The 26,675-nt window shown below is 44.7% G+C and overlaps 5 protein-coding genes across 10 annotated transcripts in view; 4 read left to right on the forward strand and 1 right to left on the reverse strand.

Annotated features, from left to right (window-relative positions):
• Positions 1 to 37: 37 nt before the first annotated feature.
• On the forward strand, positions 38 to 8,491 carry LOC109517911 (organic solute transporter subunit alpha-like). Its single transcript, XM_019873401.1, has 9 exons — positions 38 to 51; positions 4,536 to 5,610; positions 5,911 to 6,062; positions 6,177 to 6,250; positions 6,584 to 6,742; positions 6,821 to 6,932; positions 7,006 to 7,152; positions 7,341 to 7,446; positions 7,534 to 8,491. Exons 2-9 carry the CDS (start codon positions 5,535 to 5,537, stop codon positions 7,692 to 7,694), a joined length of 987 nt encoding a protein of 328 aa, XP_019728960.1. The 5' UTR covers positions 38 to 51; positions 4,536 to 5,534; the 3' UTR covers positions 7,695 to 8,491.
• Positions 233 to 4,619, forward strand: LOC109517909 (probable palmitoyltransferase ZDHHC20). 2 transcript variants are annotated; one of them, XM_019873394.1, is made up of 13 exons: positions 233 to 378; positions 1,336 to 1,362; positions 1,447 to 1,541; positions 1,677 to 1,821; positions 2,785 to 2,854; positions 3,144 to 3,176; positions 3,264 to 3,384; positions 3,511 to 3,643; positions 3,723 to 3,849; positions 3,949 to 4,035; positions 4,147 to 4,226; positions 4,324 to 4,370; positions 4,450 to 4,619. In XM_019873394.1, exons 1-12 carry the CDS (start codon positions 261 to 263, stop codon positions 4,365 to 4,367), a joined length of 1,080 nt encoding a protein of 359 aa, XP_019728953.1. In that variant the 5' UTR covers positions 233 to 260; the 3' UTR covers positions 4,368 to 4,370; positions 4,450 to 4,619. The 2 variants fall into 2 exon arrangements, with proteins under 2 accessions (XP_019728953.1, XP_019728954.1); XM_019873395.1 differs by having other exon boundaries at positions 1,701 to 1,821.
• A 1,130-nt stretch (positions 8,492 to 9,621) lies between the features above and the next one.
• Positions 9,622 to 13,091, forward strand: LOC109517906 (APC membrane recruitment protein 2-like). The gene has a single exon (XM_019873386.1). It carries the CDS (start codon positions 9,836 to 9,838, stop codon positions 12,326 to 12,328), a length of 2,493 nt encoding a protein of 830 aa, XP_019728945.1. The 5' UTR covers positions 9,622 to 9,835; the 3' UTR covers positions 12,329 to 13,091.
• Positions 13,092 to 15,491: 2,400 nt separating this feature from the next.
• Positions 15,492 to 26,675, reverse strand: part of LOC109517943 (pleckstrin homology-like domain family B member 2) — a 13,791-nt gene continuing 2,607 nt past the window's right edge. Inside the window, exons 2-17 of one of the 5 annotated variants that reach the window (XM_019873464.1) lie at positions 26,149 to 26,257; positions 24,572 to 25,521; positions 24,264 to 24,485; positions 20,686 to 20,820; positions 20,142 to 20,279; positions 19,531 to 19,674; positions 18,601 to 18,711; positions 18,434 to 18,523; positions 17,912 to 18,049; positions 17,551 to 17,650; positions 17,191 to 17,392; positions 17,010 to 17,100; positions 16,693 to 16,839; positions 16,375 to 16,594; positions 16,176 to 16,261; positions 15,492 to 16,077 (exon numbers count right to left, since the gene is read on the reverse strand). In XM_019873464.1, coding sequence (XP_019729023.1) covers positions 15,937 to 16,077; positions 16,176 to 16,261; positions 16,375 to 16,594; positions 16,693 to 16,839; positions 17,010 to 17,100; positions 17,191 to 17,392; positions 17,551 to 17,650; positions 17,912 to 18,049; positions 18,434 to 18,523; positions 18,601 to 18,711; positions 19,531 to 19,674; positions 20,142 to 20,279; positions 20,686 to 20,820; positions 24,264 to 24,485; positions 24,572 to 25,521; positions 26,149 to 26,203 — 2,970 coding nt within the window. In that variant the 5' untranslated portion in view covers positions 26,204 to 26,257 and the 3' untranslated portion in view covers positions 15,492 to 15,936. Of the gene's footprint in view, positions 16,078 to 16,175; positions 16,262 to 16,374; positions 16,595 to 16,692; positions 16,840 to 17,009; positions 17,101 to 17,190; positions 17,393 to 17,550; positions 17,651 to 17,911; positions 18,050 to 18,433; positions 18,524 to 18,600; positions 18,712 to 19,530; positions 19,675 to 20,141; positions 20,280 to 20,685; positions 20,821 to 24,164; positions 24,486 to 24,571; positions 25,522 to 26,148; positions 26,258 to 26,675 lie in introns of those variants that run through there. The other 4 variants (XM_019873463.1, XM_019873462.1, XM_019873466.1 and 1 more) reach the window with 4 other exon arrangements.
• The window catches only part of LOC109517944 (gamma-aminobutyric acid receptor subunit rho-3-like), a 21,428-nt gene continuing 15,505 nt past the window's right edge, over positions 20,753 to 26,675 (forward strand). Inside the window, exon 1 of the mRNA XM_019873472.1 lies at positions 20,753 to 20,840. The gene's annotated coding sequence lies outside the window, so the exon portion shown is untranslated. The remainder of the gene's footprint in view (positions 20,841 to 26,675) is intronic.

Genomic DNA, 26,675 nt, shown 5'->3' on the forward strand with positions numbered 1-26,675 from the left:
TGTCCATTAAAAGGTACAAGAAACAAATTTCAATTTCTATGTACTCTACATGTTGCATGCTCAACCGGAAACTGATATGCATGATATGATGACATGTATTTTTTTCGTGGCAAAAGTTCATTAAAAAAATCTGCGACACGACTCGGGAAATCTCGACGTCATTGGGCTTCTTGGGATTTGTAGTTTTTAAGTGTTCGACGCGCATGGCCGTGACGTCATAACTCCACCTGCTGCCACAGACCGGCCAATACAGATTAAAGATGGCGCCCTCTCGTACGCTGAGGTGCTGCAAACGGGCTCTTAACTGGATACCTGTCCTGTTTATTAACCTGGTCGTTGGCTGGTCGTACTACGCTTATGTTGTGGAGCTTTGTGTTTGTAAGTATACTTTATTTAATTAAGTTTATAATTTTATATACGTGTATATGTAAATTTGTCGTGGAGGTGAATATGCGGTTGTGTTGACAATTTCCCGGTCGCCAACTTGTCAGCTGTTATTTGTCGAAGTGTGATTTACGATTATTTCCGGGCTTTAAAGTTAGGTTGCTCTTCATTTATTTTTTTGTATTAGTTTTTTTTCCATTTACTACAGTTTTTCCATCGAAGAATTCTAATTTGACAAATTGTGCTTTTGCGCGCTATAAGAGGAAGCGTAACGGTATCCTCACGTCAACTGTTATCTTCTGAACTATGGAACCTAAAATAAGTTCTGTAATGCACGTTTAGAAGGCAGTTGAAATTCTTGAAATATTGCATTTTATTCTCATGTGCTTACATGGCTTTTTCCTCGTAACAAAGTTATCTGACTGACATCAGTACATTTTATTTTTTTTTAGAAGGCACCTTTCAGAACTTTTCCATCGACTTAAGTGTAATGAAGTGAATTAGTGTAACGTTTGAATTACAACGTATCCCCCCCCCCCCGCCCCCTGGTGTTTACCCAGAATGCACGAGTTATTTAGGTAAATGTTTCAGAAGTAATTAGATTTTTTTTGTCAAACAAGCAGGATGACAGTTATTCATTTATGAGAATACAGGACTGAAAAGCATCCACTGTCCTTCATTACAGATGGCTTCTTTTTAGTTGCCAGCATGGAACTGATGATACCATTATCTGCATCTCGATGATTTTTAGCTGCTGTGGTCAGGCGAGGGACGTCCCTTCTTTCTCAACAAAGCTCTTTCTCATTGTCTTATTGCAAGGGGGGTGGGGTACTGCAAGCGGTGCCAGGCCGCTGCCACATGGTGCCAGGACTGGGTGTCGTGCAATGGGGGATGTGAATTTATGCATTCTTGATGAGCACTAACTGATACTTTTGTCTACTTCCTTTGTAGATACAATCACAAACAATGCAGAGAGAAGTAAGTGACCGTGCATTTTCCTTTTTAATTTTTTGTGAGCAAGTATTACATTAGAGTTGCTTCATCTTTGCTTCCTCTCAACAGTCAGCTACCTGGTCATCTTCCACATTTTCTTCTTCATGTTCATATGGTCTTACTGGAAGACCATCTGCACCAGACCTGCCGAACCATCGAAAGTGGTAAAAGAGAGATTTTGTGTGTGTTTTGATCTTTATACTTTTGTCGCGCAAGCATGTTTTGCCTTGCACTGCTCGCAGTTCTGAGGTACAGGCCAGGTGCTCATCTTGGCCCTTGTCCTCATGTATGGTCATTAGCGCTATAATTTCTTGTACTGTCAGTTCGCCCTGCCGAGAGCGGAGAAAGACCAGTTTGAAAAGGAAGAGCAAGCGGAGATGCAACAGGAAATTCTGAAGAAGGTGGCTAGGAATTTACCCGTCGACACACGCACAGCGGGAGGAGGTGAGGCCTTTGACCGCGATTGTAAACACTGACTGCATTGTAAGCCGTTCAAGATCAGACCACCAGGGAGTGTGCTTGAACAAAGGAAATTCACACACCTCCCATCATTAGTCATGTCATCATTCGTCATCGTCATCACCTTGACACGCTAGCACGAAACAAAAAAAAACGGTAACTAGCAGGAGCCCATACAAGATGAAGAATTTCACAATTTTCAACATTTTGCAAAAAGTTAAGTACTCCCTGTGCCTCCAAACTGGGAAAAAAAGTTTCTCAACAAATGTATTTTATTCCAAAAACAGAAAATGTATTATTCTTTTCAAATTGGTTGGTTGGTCTTTTAACCAAAATTGCTGACATGGCATTAATCGAAACCAACAAACATGATAATAATGAAAGTAGTACGTGTTAGAATCTAAAACTGATTATGCACTTTTACATTTTGCTCAAAAATATCCATCTTGTTATAAGAGCTTGTGTTTTCTTGCTCAGGCGCAGCAGGTTCATGCGTAGCCTGAGCAACATTTAACGGGAAGGCTAATTGGACTCCGGTGCACTTGTTTTTCCTCTTCGGGCACACGTGATCTCTTCCACCCAACAACAACATGTAGAACACTGTCATGTTTTTATACAGCATTATAGAGGTGGCATATCTGTTAAGGGTGGAAGTAGCTCATCACTCAGGACCTAGGATTTGGAACTCGAGGGTCCTGCTGCGGAGAAAAACGACGTCGTCGGAGGGATACATTTACAAGCAGAGTTGTTTGCGTACCCCTTTTCACTCTGACATTTCTGTGTATACCTTGCATGTGTGTGATCTGCTTCTCTGTGTGTGGCACAACACAAAATATCTGCCTTTGATTTAAAGGTAATTTTCATATTTACAGGTAATGTGTTGGAAAAAAAAAAGACAAAATGGACGCCAAAAAAAAAAGTCATTCTATTTTGTTCTATTTGCTCTAGTCATCCGATACTGTGACCTCTGCCAGGTGATCAAACCTGACCGCTGCCATCATTGTTCAACCTGTGAGATGTAAGTCGATGCACTTTATTTAAGACTTATTTGTACTCATAATTATATTAAAAAATGTTAGATGTAAATGTTGGATGCTGTTCAGGATGTTCTGAAAGCAGCTGTGCACTCATAGTTTTGTTCACTGATGTTTCAATAAAAATGCATTAAGTATCGACCTCCTCATCATCAACATGAAAAGTGCACAGTGACTTTCGGAACAAACGTACTTTTCTGCGCATGTTAAAATGATATTGTCAAATGATGTGTTAACCTAATTACACATCTCCTCTATTTTCTGTTGTTCAAGGTGTGTGCTCAAAATGGACCATCATTGTCCCTGGTACAGTAACTAAAAAAAACAAAAACAAACCTATTTTGTTGTCATGTGTCAAGCTAGCAAGGGTTTTTTTTCTCCCCTCTTTTTCAGGGTGAATAACTGTGTCGGCTTCTCAAACTACAAGTTCTTTGTCTTATTTTTGGCCTATGCTTCACTTTACTGCGGCGTGATATGCGCTACAGTTGTCCAGTACTTCATCAAATTCTGGTCTGTGAGTACAGACGCTTCTTTTATCCAAACCAATTGACATTTTGTACTTCCTCACAAGCAACATGTACATTTAGTTTGTATTAATTGAGTCGAGGGTCAATAATTGGCTTTCTTTTCTTCTCCATAGAAACATCTTCCCAACACGCATGCCAAATTCCACATATTGTTCCTTTTCTTTGTGGCAGCGCTGTTTTTCATCAGCATCCTGTCACTCTTCAGCTACCACTTCTGGCTCGTAGGCAAGAACAGGACCACCATAGGTACTTTTGTATTCTGGAAACGTGGCTTGGCTGATGTCACGCTTGTGCAATTTAACAGTTTCTTGCTGCTCCTCAACAGAGGCTTTTCGGGCCCCGGTGTTTGTAAAAGGTCCAGACAAAAACGGATTTTCTCTCGGCTTCAAGCGCAACGTCGCCGAGGTTTTTGGGGATGAAGCGAAGCACTTCATATTCCCTATTTTTTCCAGGTGAAAAATGTTCTCCTCTAATTTGGAAGTGCACATAATATGGAGACAGATTGAGTACGTGAATATACAAGTAACCCTTGACTTTTGATGTTTCGTCAGTCTGGGGGACGGGCATTCTTTTGCAACCAGACTGGTGCACATAGATCCTGAACAGGCAAACGGCGTCTTGCAACAAAATGGCAAAAGGTTATTTTAAGTTACTTTAAAAAAAAAAAAAAAATCAAACATTTCATTTGTTGGCTGTTGATTATTTTTTGTTGTTGTTGCAATTAATCACCACTGTGACTTGAATTATAGTCTTTCTAATGAGGAAATAAACCCAAATGGGCTGGCCAACGATACACAACACGAAGTGGATGACAAGAAGGAAGAGAATGGTACACTATATTTAAAAAAAAAAAAAAAAACTATTGAATTGAGTGTCATTCTACCAAGCGGGCGTCTCAATTTTTGGATGCTGTTTTTCTGTTTTAGGAGGAGTCCAAACAGTGTCCGTGGCCATGGAAAGCGAGCCATAGAAGGTATATCAAATAATTACTAATTATATCTTGGCAGGTTTTCTCCAGTTTTTTTAAGTACTTTTTCTTTTTTCTTATCCAGCTGACCTCACATGTTGCCTTGACCATCAGCACGTCCACTGAAGCCATCCTTCAGTCCCGATATCTTGTTTTTTTTTTTAATGTTAGGTCGCTACTTGGTACTACGAGGGCTTTGTCATGACCCTTTAGACTGCCGCACTCCGATCCAGCGGTTTGCATTAGTTGTTGTCCTAAAACATGAACAACAAAATGGTCATGTTTTTACTCTCCGAGCCAGTGTGTATATTTTACTTCACTAATTCATTGACATGCTATTCAGTATTATTCTAGCCTCCTAAAGTACGTCTCATGTTAGTTAAGCCTCCGTACGCACTGAATGGATGAGGAGAGATGTACGCTGCCAACCCTACGTGCAATACGTCCAAGGAGATTCAGCACAGTGAATCGCTTTTTTTTTTGTCACACGCTTAAAAGTATCCTGGTGATTTAAGCTTCACGTGTGAGAACTAAATCTAAAACTAAAAGTTTAACTCGATGAAACTATGATACCAAGTGTCAATTCACGTTTAACACATGTACTCACTTCCGCTGTACTATCAATATGTGTAAATGACTTCCTTGTACTGTTTGTAACCATAAATATTATAAAGCACAAAGTGTTGACAGTATTTGAGATGTCTTTCTTTTGCGTGTCATCTCTGACGTCAGTCCACCCCACACTATGTAGAAGTAATTAAATCTATTCCCAGCAGTTTTTTTTTTTAATACACAATTACCCGAAAGGCCCACACCCAGCCAAAGTTCGCGTGCACTGATACATTCATTGCCTCCCTATTGGTGTCGTTTTAATGACTGCGACTGTCTGTGAATGAATGAGCGACAGTTACTTCTGGAGGGATTCTCGTAAACCCGTCATTTCTTCACGTGTCATCAAGCCATGGCTCCTTAAAAGTAGCATACGGTTAAAGTACACTTGACTTTTGAACCCATTGCACACACTGCCATGTGAAGGAGAAAGACTTTTTTTTCCACCCCATCCACCTACCGTCACCTTGCAGGTAGAAGCTTGGCTTGATCAGAGTGTATTAAGTTCCAATAACAGGACTTTACAGGGGGGAAATTTAGGCAAGAAGAATATCGGGAGCCATGGAAGAAGTTGACAACATCACGATGGATCCCGCCTGTTTACAGGAACCCCCTCTGGCTATGGATGTGATCAAGCGTAAGTCTTTGCTTATCAAGCAGGTCAAGTGAATGACAGATTGTAGCCGCGCAGCAATGTTGAGCATCTGAGAGTCTCCAAAGTTTCCCACTGCTTTTAGTGTCTGCTCTGGATATTCTGCTCCTCATCCACTGCAAAATAACAATTAGCTCATAATAAGTTGGCAGGAAGAATAATTCAAGACTTTTGTACAACACCTCATGGCCTCTTTAGAACAATAGCCACTTTTTTAATCCACTCAGAGAATGCTCTTATGTTGCACTGCTTTTTTTTAACCTTTCTTTGGTATGTTCTAAACAGAGCTCGATGCGTTCGGAATCTGCCTGTACGCCATGCTCACCTTTATGTCCTTCATATCCCTGCTGCTCTACTTGGAGCAATGTGTTTACATTTATAAAAAACTGCCCTACCCGAAGAAAACAACCGTCATCTGGGTCAACGGAGCTGCACCGGTGAGCCATTGCCTCCTAAATTCATCTTCGATTAACCACTCGAATAAAATGTGTTGAAATAACGATGGGACTTTGGAATGATGGATGTTTTAATGCATGATATTCTTATTTCAGGTCATTGCCACCATGTCTTGTTTTGGGATGTGGATCCCCAGGGCTGTTATGTTCACAGATATGACATCAAATTGGTGAGTTTATTTTTATTTTTATTTTTTAAACCTTTGATGTTGTACACAGCGTTCAATATTTTAATGTGGAAAAAAAAAAGATAATTACAACTAGTGTCGTTGGAAATATGCCCTTGAGCAAAGGCACTCTATTGTCACATCATCAACTACAAAACAACAGAGTGAAATCTTGCGTGTCAAGTCCGAGTGTAGTTTAAACCACTCGATGAATCATTACACAGGAAACGATCACAGGTCACACAATACTTGCAACTAGTTAGAATGTTTGCGATACACCACTGTTAGCAATGCATGAATTGCGGTGGTTACTAAAGCGCCGTTGTATTTCTGTAGTTATTTTGCAGTGGTGGTCTACAAAGTCCTGGTCCTGCTGATCGAGGAGTTGGGTGGCAGCGATGCGTTTCTGAAGCGCTTTTCCGGGAAACCCTTCAAGATCACCACGGGGCCTTGCTGCTGTTGCTGCCTGTGTTTACCTCGCGTACCCATGTCACGGTACCGACGCTGAACGTTTTGATCCGCTTGTCGTCTGCAATGGCGTTAAGTGCCACCGCTTATTTTATCGGTTTGAAGGGGCATGCTGTTCCTGCTGAAGTTGGGTGCACTGCAGTACGCCATCCTAAAGACGGTGCTCAGTGTCCTCTCCATCGTACTGTGGACAAACGGCAACTTTGACCTCTCTGACGTAAGTTTGACTTTCCTGCTTCATCCCTGAACTGCAAGCGATTTGCATACAAACCGTTTTTTTTTTTTTCCAGCTAGAGATCACCGGCACTGCAATTTGGATCAACCCGTTCATTGGCGTTCTCACCATCACCTCCCTGTGGCCCGTCGCCATCGTGTTCATGAACACCAATCATCTTTTACGCAGCCTCAACATTGTACCAAAGTACGCCATGTACCAAGTGAGTAGACAACGAGCAGTTGGCTATGAATGTAGCATCTGGCCAGTACGAATTTCAGTGGGACGAGTACAATTCCCTGTCGTGTGCACATCGATCGACGTATGCTGCGCGGATGTTACCCAACTTAAACACAATACAAGGGCTGCTCAGTGCATTCCAATCATCAAGTGCTTGTTTTTAATCCTTAGCTAATACTCGTATTAAGTCAACTGCAGACATCCATCATCAACATCCTGGCTCTGGATGGAACAATCGCCTGCGCCCCTCCCTTCTCTTCGCAGGCCCGTGGATCCAGTGAGAAACATTTCCACGTCTCTATTTTTGTCCTCCCCTTTGGCGGGACATGGACCCAATCAATCCCTTTCTGTCTTTTGCCCGCAGTGCTGAGTCAGCAGATGATGATCATGGAGATGTTCATCATCACCCTGGTCACTCGCTTCTTTTATCGCCGCACATATGACACCCTTCCCTCACCCGCACATAACCACCACCTCAAGGACGGAGCCCCCCTGCAGGCCGTTCACGTGGAGCATGACGTCTGAATGAGGGGAGCTGAAGCGCTTTTAACCGAGGTACCACCGGTCAAATTGGATGTGGGGCGAAACTACCTCATCTGTCACTCAAGGGGGAGAAAATAAATCTTTGCGTGATCAGTATTTCCTCAACGCTGTATTTGCTAATTTCATCGATAGACAGTACAGGATGAATCAAGTCATTTTACATAATTGTTGCAAGAAAAACACAGTGTGCTGTAATCCCTTGACTACGGGTACTCAAACTAATAATATCTAATACAAGAGCTGCGTCAACAATTATGCAACAATTGATGCTGTCATATGATAGACACAATATGTTCATTATTGTCGCTGCATCATACTGGAACATATTTCCCACTTCGACGGGACCAAAGTACGAAATTAGAAGTATTTGTATTGTATCATTGCGCTGTCATACAGTTTTTACAGCACTGAAAACTCTCATGATTAACTTATTGTTGAATTCATACCACTTACATACCACGTAAATTCAATATTATGGCTCAATGTATTGAGGATCAAGTGTTGGTTCTGTGTTTCAGCCTTTTCAATGTGTGATGTTTGTCTTCATATCTATGCAATGCTCCCACCAAAACTTCTGTTGCCTGTGGGGGGGAGAAAAAAAAAAACGCTACCAAAGGTTTATTTCAAGACTGCTGACCCACTTAGTACAAAGCGGGAAATACTTTGTGCTGCGGATGAGGTGGCATCTTTTTTCTGCTGTTCCGCTAATGGCCAAAAGAGAGCGTGTTCCACTTCAAAGCCTCATGCGCTGACCTGAAAATAAAGATCTATCGCTCTCCCCCTCCACCTCACACGCCTCATTTATAAAAACGGCAAAGTTGAAATGTTTCATCAAACAACTGTCTTACATTTTTACTTAATACTAGGTTTTACATTATTCTAATAATTCTATACTTACACGCCAGCTTTTCTGTTCACTTGAATTTCCAAAACAGATACTTTCTTGTTTCCTTGTAGCTACTCCGCAGCAGTTATGCAATCTTTCTCATGACTCCATTGTGTTCAGTTTTGGTTCCAAGGCTCGCTTGTCTGCCGCTTTGAATTGGATTTATTCGTTCTAAACATAACATGAAGACCCAAGCCTCGCATTTTCTTTTCAACCTACCGGTAAATATTCGACCACACCTCATCGAAGGATAAACAATAGATCTTGGTTGTATAACTTCAGAATCTTTTCTTCATGTTTTGTGTACACTGGATATAAAAGTCTACACACCCCTGTTAGAATACCACCGTTTTGTGAAATAAAAATGAAACCAAGATAAATCGTTTCAAAACGTTTTTCCACCATTAATGTGAACTGAAATCTGTCCGATTCAGCTGAAAAAAAAAAATCCAACAGGGGAAGTCAAAATAAACAACTAACATCATGTGATTGTGCAAGTGTGCCCACCATCTTCATGAGTGGGAAATGGTTGGGTTCAGAATGAACTAATTACGTATAAACTCATGAAAAATGGAACGTCGGATTTCAAGAATTAGTTTGAAGGAGCCGTCATTCCTGGCACAAATTCTTCAGGCTTCTGCTCGAAAGAAATGTTCAAAAGTTTAAGAGGTTTGAACGGGTGAGTGGACTTTTTCTATCCACTGTATGTAGCCTGGCTCTGACTCTCACACAGTTGATAAGAAAATGGCCACTTTACTCAGAATGAAGCTTCATTTAGTGATATTGATTATGCCTGTGGAGATATTTGACCATATCGTGATCATTTTTCACATGCAAATTTCTATTAATAGCCTAATTGTCTCTGCGGTTTATGTAAACAGTCGTCAGGCGTTTTGGAGAAAGAGAGAACATGTCGATGACAGCCCCTGGCTCTGCATTGCTGACGAAAGCAGCTTACCCCCTCAGTTGCCATGGTAACTGGGGAGAGGAGCCAGGCAAAAGCGATGCAAAGGGGAGGGGCTTTCGAGGGAGAACTAGAGGAGAAAGCATTGGAGGGACAGAGGGAGGGGACGCGGACAGACGATAACATAGTAAACGTGGCGAGGCCAACGCAGGTGAAGACGCGCTCTTTCGACGGAGACAAAGATAAACTCGGATATAAATGCTCCAACTGGCGAGTCGTGAATAAGAACGGCATCAAAAGAGGGGAGGAGACGTGGGCTGACGCATCGGAAAGATGGATGTACAGATGGAGAACGTGGACCCCCCGCCTTGTGAATCCCAACCAAGTGGAAAAATAAGAAAAGGATTCAAGCTGTTTGGTAAACGCAAGCCCGGCAACATCTTTTCTCTTAAAAACAACAAATCGCCTGTCACCAGGAGCCAAACCCTCGATGGATTACCCGAAGGCGCCGCGCCTGACTCCGAGCTGGAGGCGGACAAGGAGAAGGCGCGGGAGGTGAGTCAAGGAGACGGCGAGCATGCAGCGGAAGAGCCGACGGGCGAAGATGGCGTCCCGGCCGCCGCTCGCAACTCCATCTCGTCGACCGGCTCGACCAAGACCCTCCGTTTTTTTTCACGGCTGAGGGGAGCCCGCAGAGGAGGTGGGGACCGCAAAGTCCACACGGTCTGCCAGCCGTCGACTCGACAACGGCAAGGGTTGAAGGGTCTCTTTGGCAGCATGAAGTTACGCCCGAAAGACGAGGAGGACAAGGTGGACGCTCCCCCGAGCCCACTCCTCATGTCCTCACGCTCTAACAGTGTGGAAATCATCAAAGAGGACATCGGCCTCACCCCCAAATCGCAACCTCGCTCTCTGGAGAGCCCAGACAAAGCGAGCAGCGAGAGCTCCCTGACACAAGCAGACGATGCGAACAGAACTGAGAAGGACGCGGGACCCGTGCCTGCTGCAGAAGCTCCAGTGGTGCCCGCCGAGAGCAGCCTGGGCTCCTTGCTGGACGACATCTCCTCGCTCCTCACCTTCGAGTCCATCTCAGGAGGAGACATCATGGCTGACGTCAAGGCTGAGTGGAGCAAAGCCAGATGCGGCCCCAGCCTGGAAGCACCCGAGGTCTCGGCATCGGCCACTTTTCCTTCATCCGGACCTGCCGCCGCCTGTCCTCTGACCTCCGCCTCTTGCTCACCCGCAGCTGCCGGCGGTCATTCTCTGACTTATGCGGCAACCTCAACCTCGTCTTCTGTCGCTACGCCGGTTGTGACCAGTTTGACCAAATCCTCCACACTGACAACTGGATCAGTGAAACCAAGTTCAGACTTTTCTCCAGCCTCAGAGCAACCTTCTGCTGGGATTACAATAAAATCACCTCAGTCAACCACAAATGCAAAACTTTCACCGAGCCCTCCCACAATGGCCGCCCCTTCAATCGCAATGAAAACCATACCGAGCACGACTCCCATGAACCGGAAATCTCTGGACAGGACGCAAGAAAGCACTTGTAACTTTGGCGACATGGCTTCATCAGACACAGCAACTCCCCCCGTCCCTTCTCCTTCTCCAACTCTTGCCTCAGTAAGTAAACCTCCCGCTGTAGCTGCATCCCATAAACCTGCAACCCATAGTCTGTCTTCCCCTGCTACCTGCACTCGACCCGATAGCAATTTTCACACTTCCTCTTCCGCCAAACCTCAAAATGTAGCTCCAAAGGTGGAAACTGCGCCCAGTCCTGTTCAAAGTCACCCTCCTTTAATTTCCCTCCCCCCAATCACCGCAACCATATCCAAACCCGTACAAACGACCAACCAACCGGTGTCCAATAGGATCTCCGTCATGCCAGAATCTCCCCGACCTGAGCCGAGCCCAACCGCTTTTACAAGTTTCTCTATCGCTAAAAAATCTCCCGTGTCTTTAGATAGCACTGTTGTTGCACTTTCTAAAGAACTTCGGACAACCGCAGGTCAGAGTCCAGTTCCCCCTCTGCCCCCTGTGACTGTATCGAAAGACCCTCCTGTTCCTGCATCTTTAGTTTCTGTGACTAAAGATCCTCCTGTTGCCGGGCCAACCTCGACGACCGAGCCCCCTGCCCTGACCCATATTTCCGTGTCGGTGCCCAAAAACCCTCCTGCTCCAGTACAGATTCAACCGAAATCACCCGACCTGCCTACCGCTTCCCTCCTCACAACTCCCCCTGTGCCTTTGCCAAGTGACACCGCAGCATCTAACAAGATGAGCGGCAATGAGCCATCCACAAACGGACAGTTGTCTCGCCCGAGTAGCGCAGAAGCGCGGACGGTCAAAGTGGAGGAACAGCATAATGGGTCACGCATGGACGTCCCCAAAGAAAGGAGGACGCAAGTAAGGGCACTTAGCAAAATACCCGTGGTAGGAGGAGGCCGCGTCGGAAAGCAACCCGTGCGGGACATCCAACATACCGATGACGATTCAAGCAGGGACCCGCCCACTCCAATAGAAGACGACGGCCGTCATTTGGACTTTCGCAGCACAGGGAGCGGAGACAAAGGTTGCAGTGTCGAGGTCCATGTGGCCACCTTCAAACCCAGTCAGGAGGAAAGTCAACCGCCTCACCAGTCGAAGGCCCCCGCCGGTGCTCCGCGTGACTCCAAGATCCCCGTCAAGCACGGTGCACAGTCTCCACCCGCATCCCAAACCCCTCAAGCGAAAGAAACCCCTCGCACCAAGATACCCGTCTCCAGAGTCCCGGTTCGGAGGGTGGCGAATAAGCCTGCAACTGCTGGTGCGGGGAGAAAATAATAAAATCCTATGACACGCCATGTCCGTTCTCCAAAGTTATGACTGCAACCATTTTCCCCCTTTAACGTCAACGTTCATTGTCACCAACCGGCTTCACAAGACCACAAACTACAGGAAGGAACAGAAATTAAGCACAAACATCTCACACACAAAGTCACAGAAGGGTCAGGGTCAAATCTGAACAACAATTCATCTACAGCAAGATAAAAAGTTCCCTTGGAATGCCCACACACAAAACACAACTTGGACTGGTGCCTTTTTTGAAAGGTTGCTTTTCCTACAGGTTTCAATTCAATCTTTTCTACACTATTTTCAACTTTTGTTACACAGACGTTTTGTAGAGGCCGTCAACAACCTTCTTGTCTTTCTTTCCGGGACCACTCTTGTTTCTATCCAGAAACCGCGCAGCTCCTAATATACATTCCACACCTAGCTCGGGATCGACTGTATGTAGCAGAAAACGTGCCATTTTATATTTGCACTCGTCCAATGTACATGCTCTTATGTGTTTGCCTGCTCCTATATAAAGATGGGTTGATCACATGGTGGACAAAGGGAGAGACTGGGACTTTGAAACAGGGACGGAAAGGACTCGGCCGCCATTACGGCTGGCTCCGCGGACGTTTGAGAGGATGCAGAGATGTGTTTTTGCAGTTTGTATATTGACACATATCCTCATCCTGCTTCTGCTCAATCTGTGTGCATATAGTCTGACCGATGTAGTTTCCTATTTAATCAATAAAATGAGATGTGTACTTGGTCAGTTTGTGCTGTTCAAGCGGTGGGTCGGCATGGCATTTTTTTTTTTTTTTTTTTTAAAGCGGCTCATAAAAGAGGATTTATGAAGTGGGCCGGATTATCTTTTCTGCTAATTTAATATGGAAGGAAATGACATAAGCCTGTCATTCAGGAAAAGATAAGAGCATATAAAGATTTTTTTTCAGCTTGGTTTCACTCTGACCTCCTCGCAGAGCACGATTGTGACAGCGGTCGCACTGCGAGTTCACTGACCTGAATAGAAAGCACATTAATGTCAATTTACAACCTGGCCAATCCCCTTCGAGAGAACGCGGTTATCGCGCAGCTCACTAACGAGAAGGCTTTGGAAATCGGTGTCGTTGCTCTTCGTGGTGCGTGTGGTGTGTTTGTGCATCTCTTTTTTAATCAGAGGCGAACATTCTGCAGGGGAAGAGTTAAAATGGAAAAACAAGGCATACAACACAGAGTACATAGACTCATGCGAGAAAAAAAAAAAAACATTGACAAAAAGACAATTGAGGAGGTCTGGTGCTAAAAAGAGAACAAATCTCCCACACAGCAACAAGTGGTTATTTGTTGCGGCCAATGGCTATTAAATATTTACACTTTAAGAGCATGTCGAAGTAATGCTTCTCCGAGTCGAGATTCTAATTACATTATACACTTGGGAAATGGATGGCATGGTTCCCGCTGCGGTTTACATTAGGAAACTCGTTCAGGAAATTTCAATGAATGTCCTTTTTGTCGGGAAGCTTTTCACATGATTTCCCGCTAATGTCTCTTTCTCGCTTATAAGTCATGACTACAACAGCACTGCTGCTAAGTCGAGCCACACAAGACATCAGGCTTGACTTTTGAGACTCATTGCATAAGCTTTGACAGACAATCAAGTGTTTGTGCGCTCACAGTGCGGTACACTGATTACATGGCCCATAATGCACTGGGACAGCCACCCTGGTGCATCTCGTGTTTTGAGTCTGCATCTGCCCCCGGAGAGAGATGTGCCTCTTTCGAGCCTAATTTAGCATGCTTCATTCTGTGTTTCCATGCCAACCCCACTAGGTCAACCAATGGACGGCCGCTGGCATCGATGGGAGGAGCACATGAGTGCCTTGCTTACTCACTAAAAAGAAAACTTGCACTCATTAACAATTTGCATGATTGAAATACAGCGCACACACGTTTCAGAGCACTCAGATGTGGATTTGACCTGATTGTTTGTGTGTGTGTGTGTCAAGGTTTAATTATGCTAATCATTATTCATTTGCCCGGAGCAAGTAACGTGTCACATCATGCTGGTAAACCAAATAACTCATGCGCACATTTAATTTGGCGCATTGCTTTATGCCTGAGATGATGGTCATGATGACTATTTGGATCATCTTGCCATGGGATATTTAATACATTTTTTTAAGAGGAAGAACCATAAAGGCAATGGTGGGAAGTAATGTGAAAATACTTAAGATAAGTAAACCTTTATTTGTCTCACAATGGAGAATTCCCAATTACCGCACTTCTGCTAAAGTGTAGAGTGCGAGTTCTTTTGCCACCTCCGATTAAAGTTTTACTGGAAAGAAACATACATATAAAATTCTTAAAAAAAGAATTTATTCCTTTTTTTGTTGAAACCCACTATTAAAAAAACGTGTTGACTAACAAAACCATTCATATTGAAAATACACTATAAAACACGTATATTGAAATATAAAAATATATAAATGTGATAGACAACTCATATACAGGAGCGTGTTGATCTTAAATGGGGACATTTCAAATTGAAACTGACATCAGAGACCGAGAAAAGCATTACGTCATGCTGCTGAAATACATCGCTCACTGAGGGCCTCTGCTGGTGGACAAAGAATACTGAAATGTTGAGCTCACGGACCGAGGATCACAACATGACCTCATCACGAATTGTCATTAGCTCCTGTCGCCGCTAGAGGGGGCCACTCCCACAGGTTCTGCTTTCCAAAATGACAATACTGGCAGCTGCGTCACAAATACTGGCGTTTAGGAGGTAATATAACACCGGAGAATATTAACACAAAACCACTGGAATATACTTGGAGATGTACGAAGCAATGTGAGTTCTTGCAAACACAAAGTAAGGAATTTTCTTTCGCAAATCACCAGGATGCTGATTGATTAAAAGAGTCGTAAGTGCATCGAGAACATCTGGCAAGTTGCTATTATGATTACGACAAAAGATAAATATAAAGATAGGATACGGACTTCGTGGCAAGACTACAAAACAGCTAGTGAGCGTCTTGAAAGTTGGTTACTACATGCGTTTTTGTGTTTGTTGACAGGAATGTGGAAAAAGAATTTAAGATGTGGATGATTGGCTAATTCCTTTTTTTTTATTCTGATCTGCTTGGAAACTGATTTTTTTGTTTGTCTGTTTGTTTGTTTTTAAAGCTTTGCTGCAGCAGTCCACTTTCTTGCCACCCTAAGTCGCCTCTCTAAGAAAATGTATCCACATGCCGCAAACTCGACCGTCACTTGAGTTGTTAGCAAGTTCTGGTTCCGACTGTGGTCCCTGTAGCGTGGTTTTCACAATTTCTATTTTGAAGTGTAATACTAGAATTGGCGACCCTAAACCGAGGCAAGGAGAGCTGCTCCAATTCCGACTTGTTGGCCATTCTAGTTCTGTCACAGAGAAATGTAGCTATCATACATAAACAACTAAATAGCTTAATTATGCGACTGGCATAGAACATATTTGATCTTTATACTTGATTACATTATAGTGAATGAGTTGTCACATTCAAACACTGTGAAGTGGAATCGTGCAAATCTTCTCTTCTGATAACAACAACAACAATAAAAAGACCTCTTTTGATCTGTTACACCATGAAGTGCATGTGTCCCTCTGCGCCGGTCACAATAACATCCATCCATATACGCATGGCCTCGGGGGACGGGGCCACCATGTAGTAGACCCGGTCATGAGTCTTCACACTAAAGGTGAGCGAGGGGTTGGGACTCTTGGTTGTAGATGGCAAGAATTGAAAGGAGAGAGAGTGAGAGCTTAGATGAGCAAAGTGAACAAAAAACAAAAAAAAAATAGCAGAGCATATCTTACTTTGTGTGCATTCTTCAAATGGTCATAGTACACCTCCTCTATTGCCTGGAAGTAGATGACTCCTTTCATCTTGGTCTCATGCTTGTCTGTGGTGGAGGGAGGGGGGGCAATTTTAGCCTTCAAAGTATGCCAGCATTGTTTAAAGGTGACATCACTGCTATCCTATGTCACATTTCCAATTGGAAGACGACTTCCTCACCTGCATAGTAAGTGAGCGTCCTGCGATTCTGGTCAAAAACAAACCAGCGCTTCTTCCAGGTCTTTATTTTGCCTCCCATTTTGACAAGGAAGCCTCTGCACGTTTTGTCCGTGATGGCCAGATGGAAGCAGGCGTCTGGATTGTGTCCCGCCGCCTCAATATGGCAATGAAGGTCAAAGTCGTCGTTCCTCATGGGCAAGTAGCGAGTCAGGAGTCGGGACTGTGGATGAAATCATGGATGATGTATTCATATGGTGTACCTACAAGACTTAAAACAGCGTTGGGCAAAGTTTTCACATCCGGTCCATGATGGAATACCTGAGATCTCTGTTTCTCCCTGAGCTTCACCTCCCTCTCCACAAGTTTCTGTCTCCGGTTGGTCTCCTCCTGCAGGCGTTTCTCCAGTTCCTCCCTCCGTCTTCGCTCTTCCTCCAGAGCTTGCCGGCGTATCTCCATTTCACGTTCCTGCGCGTGCCGGATCAGAATTGTCAGAATCACCATCAGGCACAAACAGAAGGTTTGTTCATTTCGTTTTTTTGGTTGCCATTGTAAAACTTTTTATACTGTTATTTTTGGATTGTATTCTGCAGTAGTAAATCCAAAACATTTGCCAATGACGGGTGCACGTCAGATACCCTGTGCTCAAGCAGCCTTAGCTTTTCCACCTGGGCCTCTCGGAGTAAACGCTCCATTTCCTCAAGCTTGGCCATGTTGGTCATACTGGCGCTGACAGGAAATAGAGAACACAACGGTTTGATTCGTGTGGGTGACATCATCGCCCTCAACATATACCAGAAATAATTTACGATGTCCAACCTGGAGATGTTATCTGGAGAGCATGCGGAGAAGCTGGTCTCCATACTGTCAGAGCTGTCCACGCTGATCGTGTCGGAGGCCTGGCTGTTGTCCGGGTAGGACAAAGAGTCCAGGAAAACGTTGTTCTCAGAGAGCAGCCGACTACAAAAATCACTTTTTCTTTGTCGGGTGTGTACGACGTCATTCATGTGCGTATGGCCTGCCGAGACAAGAAGACAATTTGAATCAGTCGATATTCAGCCCGTTTCCCCCTGCATGTTAAGTGACAGATCGTTACAGTATGTCATACAACCCGAGATGGAAAGCAAGGCCATTTGGTTGTGTTGTTTATTGGATGCGGGGAGTGCAACTATGACTCACTTTTTGGCTGGCGGCGAGCATTCAGGTCTCGAGGGGCAAAACTGAGCCCTTGGGGGATGACGCTGCCACAGCTGGAGCTTTGCGACAAAGGCAGATGGGCCTGTGGAGTGGGGGAAGGGGCGGGGGCAGAGTTGCATGCTGGTCACGGCACGGCACCCCAGCATTCACACAAGTGCAAGCATCTGTCGAACTCGCAGTGGATTCACGAGGACCGCTTTAAACGCATCCAGAGATGGCATTCCACCCCCACCCCTCCTCTGTGGCTCGGTTAACAACAAATAGGATCTAAAAGTCATCATGTTATGGGACAATTTCCTTTTCAAGCAGATGTGAAACGTTGTATTGATTAATAAATAACGACCTTGGGCGGAAGGGTGCGTCCCAGAGATCGGCCGTAGGGAGTGACGATCTGCTGGCTCCTCTTCGGAGTTCCGTTGTCGCTCAGATGGACCGAGTTTTCCTTGCCGCTTCTTCTCCTTTCCTTCACCGAGTGTATGTGCTAGAGCAGAAATGCATTAAAAACTTTTTTTTTTTTTTTTGCAAATTCCGTTATCATTCGCACGGATGTAAAGCCTTCAGCGTTGGACAGCTTAGACTTCATTTGTGGCTAACAGGTTGCGCAAGATTATGGTGGTCAACAAGCTATATTACTGATAAATGAACTGAAGTGTGGAGAAGCTTGTCAGAAACAAAAAAATATTGAAGGATAGTCATTTTTTATCAAAAAATTAAAATGTTGCTCCAAAATTGGAAATCTAACATTGTCTTGAATGACTTGAAATTAAGATTCACTGGAAACTGGGGCATTTAGCCCAACTCTCGATTGACTCGTTAATTGAGGAGTGTTTCTCGGACCAACTGTATTATTCTAACTGACGCCCACCTCTTTGATGGCCCCATTGCCGTGCGCCAAGTTCTGCCTCTCAGACAGCTCCGCATACTTTCCTTCCAAAGACGCCAGCTTGTCTCTCTCCTGCGGTCGTCATGATGACATCTTCAGTGATGGCAACCTATTCGTCGAGCTCGGCCAGCTTTGGCTGAATGGCTTACCTTCTGCAGCATGATGAGCAGATTGTTTTTTTCCCTCTGAAAGTCTTCCCTTTCCTGCTGGGACTGTAAAGTGATCTGCGAGGACTGTTTCTTCAGAGTTGCGAGTCTCTCCTGCGAGAAGGAAGAAAGCAGCAGAGTGTCACTTGAAATTGGTGGCACGCTGTATTACGTGGCAGCGTAAAACACTTCTTATTTTAGGAATCATTACATTTGTGTGTGATTTGAGATCTGTGCCCCCTTGTTATTCCCTAATTGTTTTGATACAATAGTTGTGTGTCCACCATCAAGTGTGAAATTCACCGACCAAATAAATCTGTAGTTATCTGCCTATTTCTTGAAATACATCTAATTCCGTCTAATTTGCACAACAACCACCCCCACGTCGAGAGTCTTAGCCAATAACATGATCAGCAAGCCATGGGAACATCCAGAGCCACTTCCGAGCAACTCTTCCATCCGAAACACCATAATGAGGAGGCGCTAACATGACATCGCCCTCATTACGCCTCCATCATGTGAAAGACAAAAGGTGAGTCGAGCTGCATGGAGTTTTGTTGGATGCACAGAGTGGCGTTCACTTCAAGCATTAGCTTCTGATAAGCTGCACATACTGGACCCCAAAGTTGTCGATGTGGTGACAGGAGGCATTTGTGCTTGGTGATCGATCCATATGCCACATACACACAGTATAGGGTATGAACTGCTGTCTTGGATTCTGTTTCAATTTTATTCCCACAATTTGCGTAACAAGCATGTACTTTAAAATATGTACTATTAATGCATTTTTTTTTTTTTGGTTGCGTTGTTAGCTTGCATAGATTTGAGGCTACAGTATGCTGATGCCAACAAGCCACACTGCAATAACTAAAAGTGAAGGCATATTAGTTATGTACATACTGTATATTATACTGTACACATTCTATTATGTACCTTGCGTGTGATAGCGAGACGCTGACAGTCAGCAATTTCTCTCAGTAACTGACTCCGATTTTCCTTCTCCTCATCCTGGTGAATCGCTCTCTCCAATTTTTGAAACTCCAATTCCTCCAAGCTTTTTGCTTGATCCTCTGCTTCCTACGACAGACAGGATATGCATATTGATCCGTGCACCAATCTAACGAATCTGTGAGCGGGTAAATTCGCTTTCAAATCGGTTTGGAAACGCTCACTTTCTGGGCACTTAAAATTCCGAGCAGACGCAAATGTGTCACAAGAATTCACGTGACATTGCTCGCTTTTCTTATTGGTCATTGCCAGGGCACAACAATACAAACAGGAACATGTTTCCTTGTCGTGTACTGTCAGGGACACTCTACGTGGAACAATATTGATCTTTCCTGATAACGTGTGTGCTTTCAAGGTACGTCGTTTTCGAAACAAGACGTACCAAGTGTGGACATGCTAGGCATTGAAGTTACCCGGTTTTACCATACGTTTCTAATTTGGGGAAACTGCTCATTTTGTCTAGCTCAGCTGTGCCACAAATTAAGAAGCCAGACCTCGTCTTTGTCAAATTCGCAATTTTTATGTTCTTTTAATACCTGTGCTTTCTCGGTGTGGCTAATCTCCTCACTAGTGTGACTATTTTCCTTAAGCTGGTCCAAAAGGTCATTTTCTTTTTGCAGCTGTGCCATCTCTGATTCTTGCTCCCCTTCCAGCAAAGCGCACTCGACCTCCATCTGCAGGAAATGATATTTAAAAATGGGTAGAAATGAATAAACTGATGATGAGCGAAGGAAAAAAAAATAAACACCTTCACATTTTGATACTCTTTGAACATGTCATAGCGTTATACAAATCCGACACTAAAAATGTGCACAGTACCAATAATTAATGCATTGATGTTTGTCAAAAACAAGCATTATTTTTGTAATGTTTGTGATGCACATTTTGTTGCATCTGCAGTAGACCTCGTTTTGGCCAGTGAGCGTAGCTGTTGCGCATTTGTATAGTTCAGTTACATAATGTCGGATGTTTTCTTGACTCATCAGCTGTGTTGTTATGCCAGGAGGAGTAATTATATTTTCAACACTTGTTTAAAGTATTAAACACTGTGTGGGCAATTTGTTGGACTGTGGTACGGACCTCTCTCACAGACTCTTCCATCTGGTTGTCCAGGTCTTTAATCTTCTGCTCCAGCTCCTCAATGTTGTTCACTACTTGGATCCTCTCCTCTTCAATGTGTGTTACTTGCTGCTTCAGCTGCACACTCTCCAACACCTGGATGCCATACAAGGAAGGTCGGTTTGGATATTCTCTCTGTCAGCCCCACCACACACACACAACATACATCTTATATGGACATTTATGATCCGAGCTTAACATAAATATCTCCATCATAACGTTTCATGGCCGGGGAACGGTTTTCTAAAAACCAAACATTGAGTTACATTCTTACATTAAGTGTGATGTTAAACACCCAGACAAGCAGTATATTCCAGCCCCTTTTGAGAGTAACGGCAGCAGATGTTTTAACTTGGTAACTGTTGGATGAATGACAACAACAACAGGATTCCTTTTGGCTTGGCCAAATGGAAATCGGAGCATTTTGTTGCCAGTCTTGCCAAAGTACCCCAGAATCTCTCGTTAAGAATCACTCAAATATTTATTTTTGTTGGTCCTTCTTCTAGCAAAGTGCAAAGAGGGATCATATTGTGTCTACAAACTGATGTGACAAGCAATTCCCAGACATGTTTAGTAGAACAATATTTTTTAACTGGCACAGTGCAGAAAGCATTGGCTTGAATTGGAGTCTATTAACATAAAAAGTTGTGCTGATGTTTAATCATTAGTCTCATTTTTTTTTTTTCAGTAGAGAGCTCCAAACATCTGGAAAAACGGCTTTTCCATGTGTATACACTAGAATTCTTCCATTCAAACACGCACACATGATAATTCTCAGTGGGATAGAGTCATTTCCTGTCCCCCCCACCACCCTCCTTTTCTTTTTGGAGTTGAATGGCCGAGTGCTGAAGCACGACTAGGTCTTCTTCATTAAAACCAGACCCGCTGCTGGGCTCTAACTGTTTTAACGTTGAGAAAAAAAAAAAGGCTTCACTTTTACAGAGACGGTAACGGCACCGCTGTGGCTGCGGAGGAGAAGCCGAGTTCGCAGCTGAAATTGCACAACTTGATACATTGAGCCGACTGCGTCCACAGCGATGACCACAACGGAGAAACCTATGATAATTGCGATCTCAAAGCTCGGAGGGAGGCCTATGACATGTGACGTCTCGATCAAAACAACCCCCGCTTAAAACAGCAACCGAAAAAGGAGCTTTCGACTATCAGATCGAAGGGAGCATGTGCCAGAGATTGGCACTGCGCGTTTCCACTTTACACTAACACAAATCCAGTCGGAACTAAATATTTACTGTTAAATGTCCATTAAAATCTCTGGTGGTGCCTGAAACAAGTTGATCCGCACAGGGCGATGTGTCCAGCCCCTTTTGAGAGTAACGGCAGCAGATGTTTTAACTTGGTAACTGTTGGATGAATGACAACAACAACAGGATTCCTTTTGGCTTGGCCAAATGGAAATCGGAGCATTTTGTTGCCAGTCTTGCCAAAGTACCCCAGAATCTCTCGTTAAGAATCACTCAAATATTTATTTTTGTTGGTCCTTCTTCTAGCAAAGTGCAAAGAGGGATCATATTGTGTCTACAAACTGATGTGACAAGCAATTCCCAGACATGTTTAGTAGAACAATATTTTTTAACTGGCACAGTGCAGAAAGCATTGGCTTGAATTGGAGTCTATCAACATAAAAAGTTGTGCTGATGTTTAATCATTAGTCTCATTTTTTTTTTCAGTAGAGAGCTCCAAACATCTGGAAAAACGGCTTTTCCATGTATATACACTAGAATTCTTCCATTCAAACACGCACACATGATAATTCTCAGTGGGATAGAGTCATTTCCTGTCCCCCCCACCACCCTCCTTTTCTTTTTGGAGTTGAATGGCCGAGTGCTGAAACACGACTAGGTCTTCTTCATTAAAACCAGACCCGCTGCTGGGCTCTAACTGTTTTAACGTTGAGAAAAAAAAAAAGGCTTCACTTTTACAGAGACGGTAACGGCACCGCTGTGGCTGCGGAGGAGAAGCCGAGTTCGCAGCTGAAATTGCACAACTTGATACATTGAGCCGACTGCGTCCACAGCGATGACCACAACGGAGAAACCTATGATAATTGCGATCTCAAAGCTCGGAGGGAGGCCTATGACATGTGACGTCTCGATCAAAACAACCCCCGCTTAAAACAGCAACCGAAAAAGGAGCTTTCGACTATCAGATCGAAGGGAGCATGTGCCAGAGATTGGCACTGCGCGTTTCCACTTTACACTAACACAAATCCAGTCGGAACTAAATATTTACTGTTAAATGTCCATTAAAATCTCTGGTGGTGCCTGAAACAAGTTGATCCGCACAGGGCGATGTGGAAAAAGAGAAACACGGCAATGGTAATTATTCGCAGTGTTTGCACAAAAGGGAAACAAACAAAGATAAACAAGTTCTCGGCAGCTTGATAAAGTGCATTCCACACACTGGAAGCGGTGCGTCTCATCCCATTGGTCGTCGATAATAAAATGTGCTCGTTTGGGGGGGGGGGGGGGGGGGGAGTGTGGAAAATGGAGAAGAGCAAGTAAGAATAAAAGGGTGTGTCATGCATAAAACAGAGACAGATTTCAGAAGACTTTACAACCGCAAACTGGCGGTTTTAATCACTTTGTAGTCTGTCGTGAATACATCAGCCAGTCCGGTCTCACCAACTTTAGTTTCCAAACCTAACAATGCAGTGGGTTGGGGTGGGAATCTTTCGCCAGACACCCATTAGAATCTGAAGGGCTACGATTTGATTACCAGTGAGGCACCAGAATGCAAACTTAGCCCAAATGTAAGATTTTTTTTTTTCTTTTAGTTTGGCAAGATTGGGGTTTATATCACATGATGCAGCTGACAGACTTGCGTATGTTATCTTACAGTGTAAGAGGAGGCGATAATGTAAAAATGTGGTCACTGTTGTTTTGGCGTTCGGAATACGCCTCACTTGAGACTTGAAACCTGTTTGTGGCAACTTTGTTCTTTCAATGAATCATTAGCCTGTTTAGCATCTTGTTGTTTGTGCGGGATGACGTACGCTATGACTAATGTCATTGTGACCAGCCCGTTATTCGCTTCCCAAACTCGAGGCAGATTTGAGTCGCCATGAAATATTAATCAAACCAGAATTGCATTAATCCAACCAGTTCAGTGTAAATATTTGAATGGGCCACCGGCCACTTAATACAAATGACGTTGGGCCACGAGGTCAAAAGTCAAAACGGTTCCGAACTATGATCTTCCCGCCAACGCGTGACATCGTTGCCTCACATTTTGCTCAACACAGTTAGCAAAGCAATGACGCAAATCAATAAAGATAAAAATGAAGCAAACATCGGTGAGCAACAAGAATATCACCGAACTAAGATAAGAGCGTCAAGGAAAACCGACTTATTATTGGAAAAGCAAATAGAGCCATGTCAGGTCGAGTAGGAAAACGGGCGTAGGCCGGTAAATCAAATGACCTTAGCTCTGTGGTTGCTGGACGGTGAGGGGGCACTGCTGCTAAGGCTGGGACCCGGCGAGTCAACTTCTCTGTAACCGTTTTGCTGACGACTGCTGACCTGCTGCTCGTCACTGAGGAGCAAATCTCGTCCTCTGGCGCCAAAGCCGTTGTCCGGAGCCGCGCTGCCGGGAGAGTCGGAGAAAACCGACTCGTCGTCCGACACCTGCAGCTTCTCCAACTCCTTATTGATCTTCTGCAGATCCGAAACTGCCGAACTCGCGGGCTCCACCTGCGCAAACTCCGTACACAGGTTCATGATGGTCTCCAGCCGCTGACTCTCCTGCAGACCGAGACTTACCATTTGTATTTTGTGGATGATGCCTCGACATTACGACGGCGTCCCGCAAGTCCCAAGAATAAACTCACCAATTTGTGCACTTTCTGCTCCCTGAGCCTCTCGTCTCTCTGGTGCTGGTGATAGTCTCTCAACTCCTCTTTGCCATTCAAAGAAGTGATGCTGCCCACCCTTTGTCCTGGACTCAGCCCCGCTTTCCCAAATGATAACCTCCGCTCCCCAAAGCTCACATCCAAATTCGGGCCATCGACCTCAACGCCTAGCGAGCTCAGGGAGGCCAGGCTGGCCCTCCTGGGCGTATTGGGCATGCTGGCCGGTACGGTCACATCCGGTGGTTGTTCAAGGGAGGAGAGACTGCGGCGAGCCACCGCCGAGCGCCCCGCTCTCTGGAGATGAGGCGGCAGAGATAAAATAGGAGGATCAGCTGGATTGTGGAGGCGGGGTAGGGAGCGGCTGTGCATGCCCAGACTGTTGAGGGAACCTGTGGAGTATTTCCTCTGCCTGGAGTCACTTATGGCTTTGCCATGTGAGTGGAGTCTCCGGCCCAATCGAGGGCTCGAGGGCACACTAGCTGTGCCGCTTTTGACCCTCGGAGAGCGAGGTAGCGGTTCGCCGTAAGAGGAGATGAGAGAACTCCCATCCGCTGGGTGAAACAGGCTGTCTTGCGATTGGTGGCGAGCGTTTGGGTGACGGAGCAAACCGTTGGGGCTAAACTGCCGCTCACCCTGGCGAGGCGAAGGGGGCACGCTGCTGCTGGTCATGTAAGAGAAGTTTCTCGAGGAAGGCGGCTGATATTCGCCGTTTCCGAGGATGGACAGTGGCCGTTTGGATTGGGGTCCGCCGGGCGAAGGCAGATTGAAATACTTGCGGCTGCACTCGGCCGCCCTCAGACTGGCCTCCAGGGCGCTCTTCCTGCGTTGCAGCGTCTCCATCAACTCCTGCAGCTCTGCCTTAGAGCGGGAGCCCCTGAGTAAGGTCCCGCCGCCCGGGCCGCTGCCGCTCGGCTCCAGCTTCACACAGTCTGTAGATGGGAGCAAATTAACAGAGCATGTAATCCGGACCCTTTCGGGGTTTTTTTTCGGCTCATGTCATAAAGTGAAGCCAATTTAATAAGCTGACGTGCTGAGTAAGAGGGGGAAAACCGGCGAAGAATGCGCGCTCACCCTCTTCCAAACCCAACACAAACATTGGCCCTGTTGGTTGCCAAGTGTCTTCTAAAAATGGAAGAAGCCAGGATGCGTCACGGATTTATCTGTGAGAACACCTACCAACACATGCTTAAGCGCACTGGAAGGGCAAAAGACACCTGGCCAGGAAGTAAAAAATTGAACTTGTTTTCCTTTTGCAGTGCTGTAACCCCTTCCAATCTTCAAGGGAGATTTTTCTCCATTTTTTTTTTTTCTTGTGGAACATCGAGGATGATGACCTGATTCTGACTCACAATCATTGCCCTACTTCATCTAGTCAAACCAAATCTTGATTGATTTATTAATCGACAGCGAGCCATCTCTACCCGGCACATTAGGTGATGGAAATCCAAGCCAGATCAAGGTTGACTGTTCTAAACAACGGAAAGCTGAACCAAACCGTTACGGCTCAGTGGAAATGTCACTTGATGTTGCAAGTCGACCCGTAGGTTGAGGTCTACCTGAGCCGTAAGCCAGCGTGCTCACCGCCGCCCTTTGAGGAAGCATCCTGCTCATCTGGCTGACCTCCGTCCTTTGATTCAGCCGGCGTCAAGATTCAGCTGCGCTTTGCTGCCAGAAAGGAGAAAAAAAAAAAAACGCAAGTCAACATGCAGACTTGAGGCACGATTGGAGAAGAAGCTTTGGTGCATGTGTAGTTTGTTGAAAAGCGAAATTTAGAGATTGATTAAGAATATAAAGACTGCCTTTCACAGCTACCCCCCCCACCCACCCCGTTCTATTTCATGCAAATTTAAAGAGAAGAAAGATCTGATTCTTTGAATAATATATGTACCTAGTGATACATTACAGGGACTTCCAAAGTCAGACTACAGTTTCCTGAATCCAAACACATAGTAAGAGGAAAGATGGTTGATGGGAGACTTTGTGGTCCTGCTGTCTGGAGAAGCGGGCCCACAGGAAGTAGGGTATCCTTTTACACACTCACACAATCAATCAGCATGAGTTCATTCTTAGGACCCCCCCTCCT

The sequence above is a fragment of the Hippocampus comes genome, unplaced genomic scaffold (genome assembly GCF_001891065.2).
Source record: "Hippocampus comes isolate QL1 unplaced genomic scaffold, H_comes_QL1_v1.1 scaffold59, whole genome shotgun sequence".
Lineage (NCBI taxonomy): Eukaryota > Metazoa > Chordata > Actinopteri > Syngnathiformes > Syngnathidae > Hippocampus > Hippocampus comes.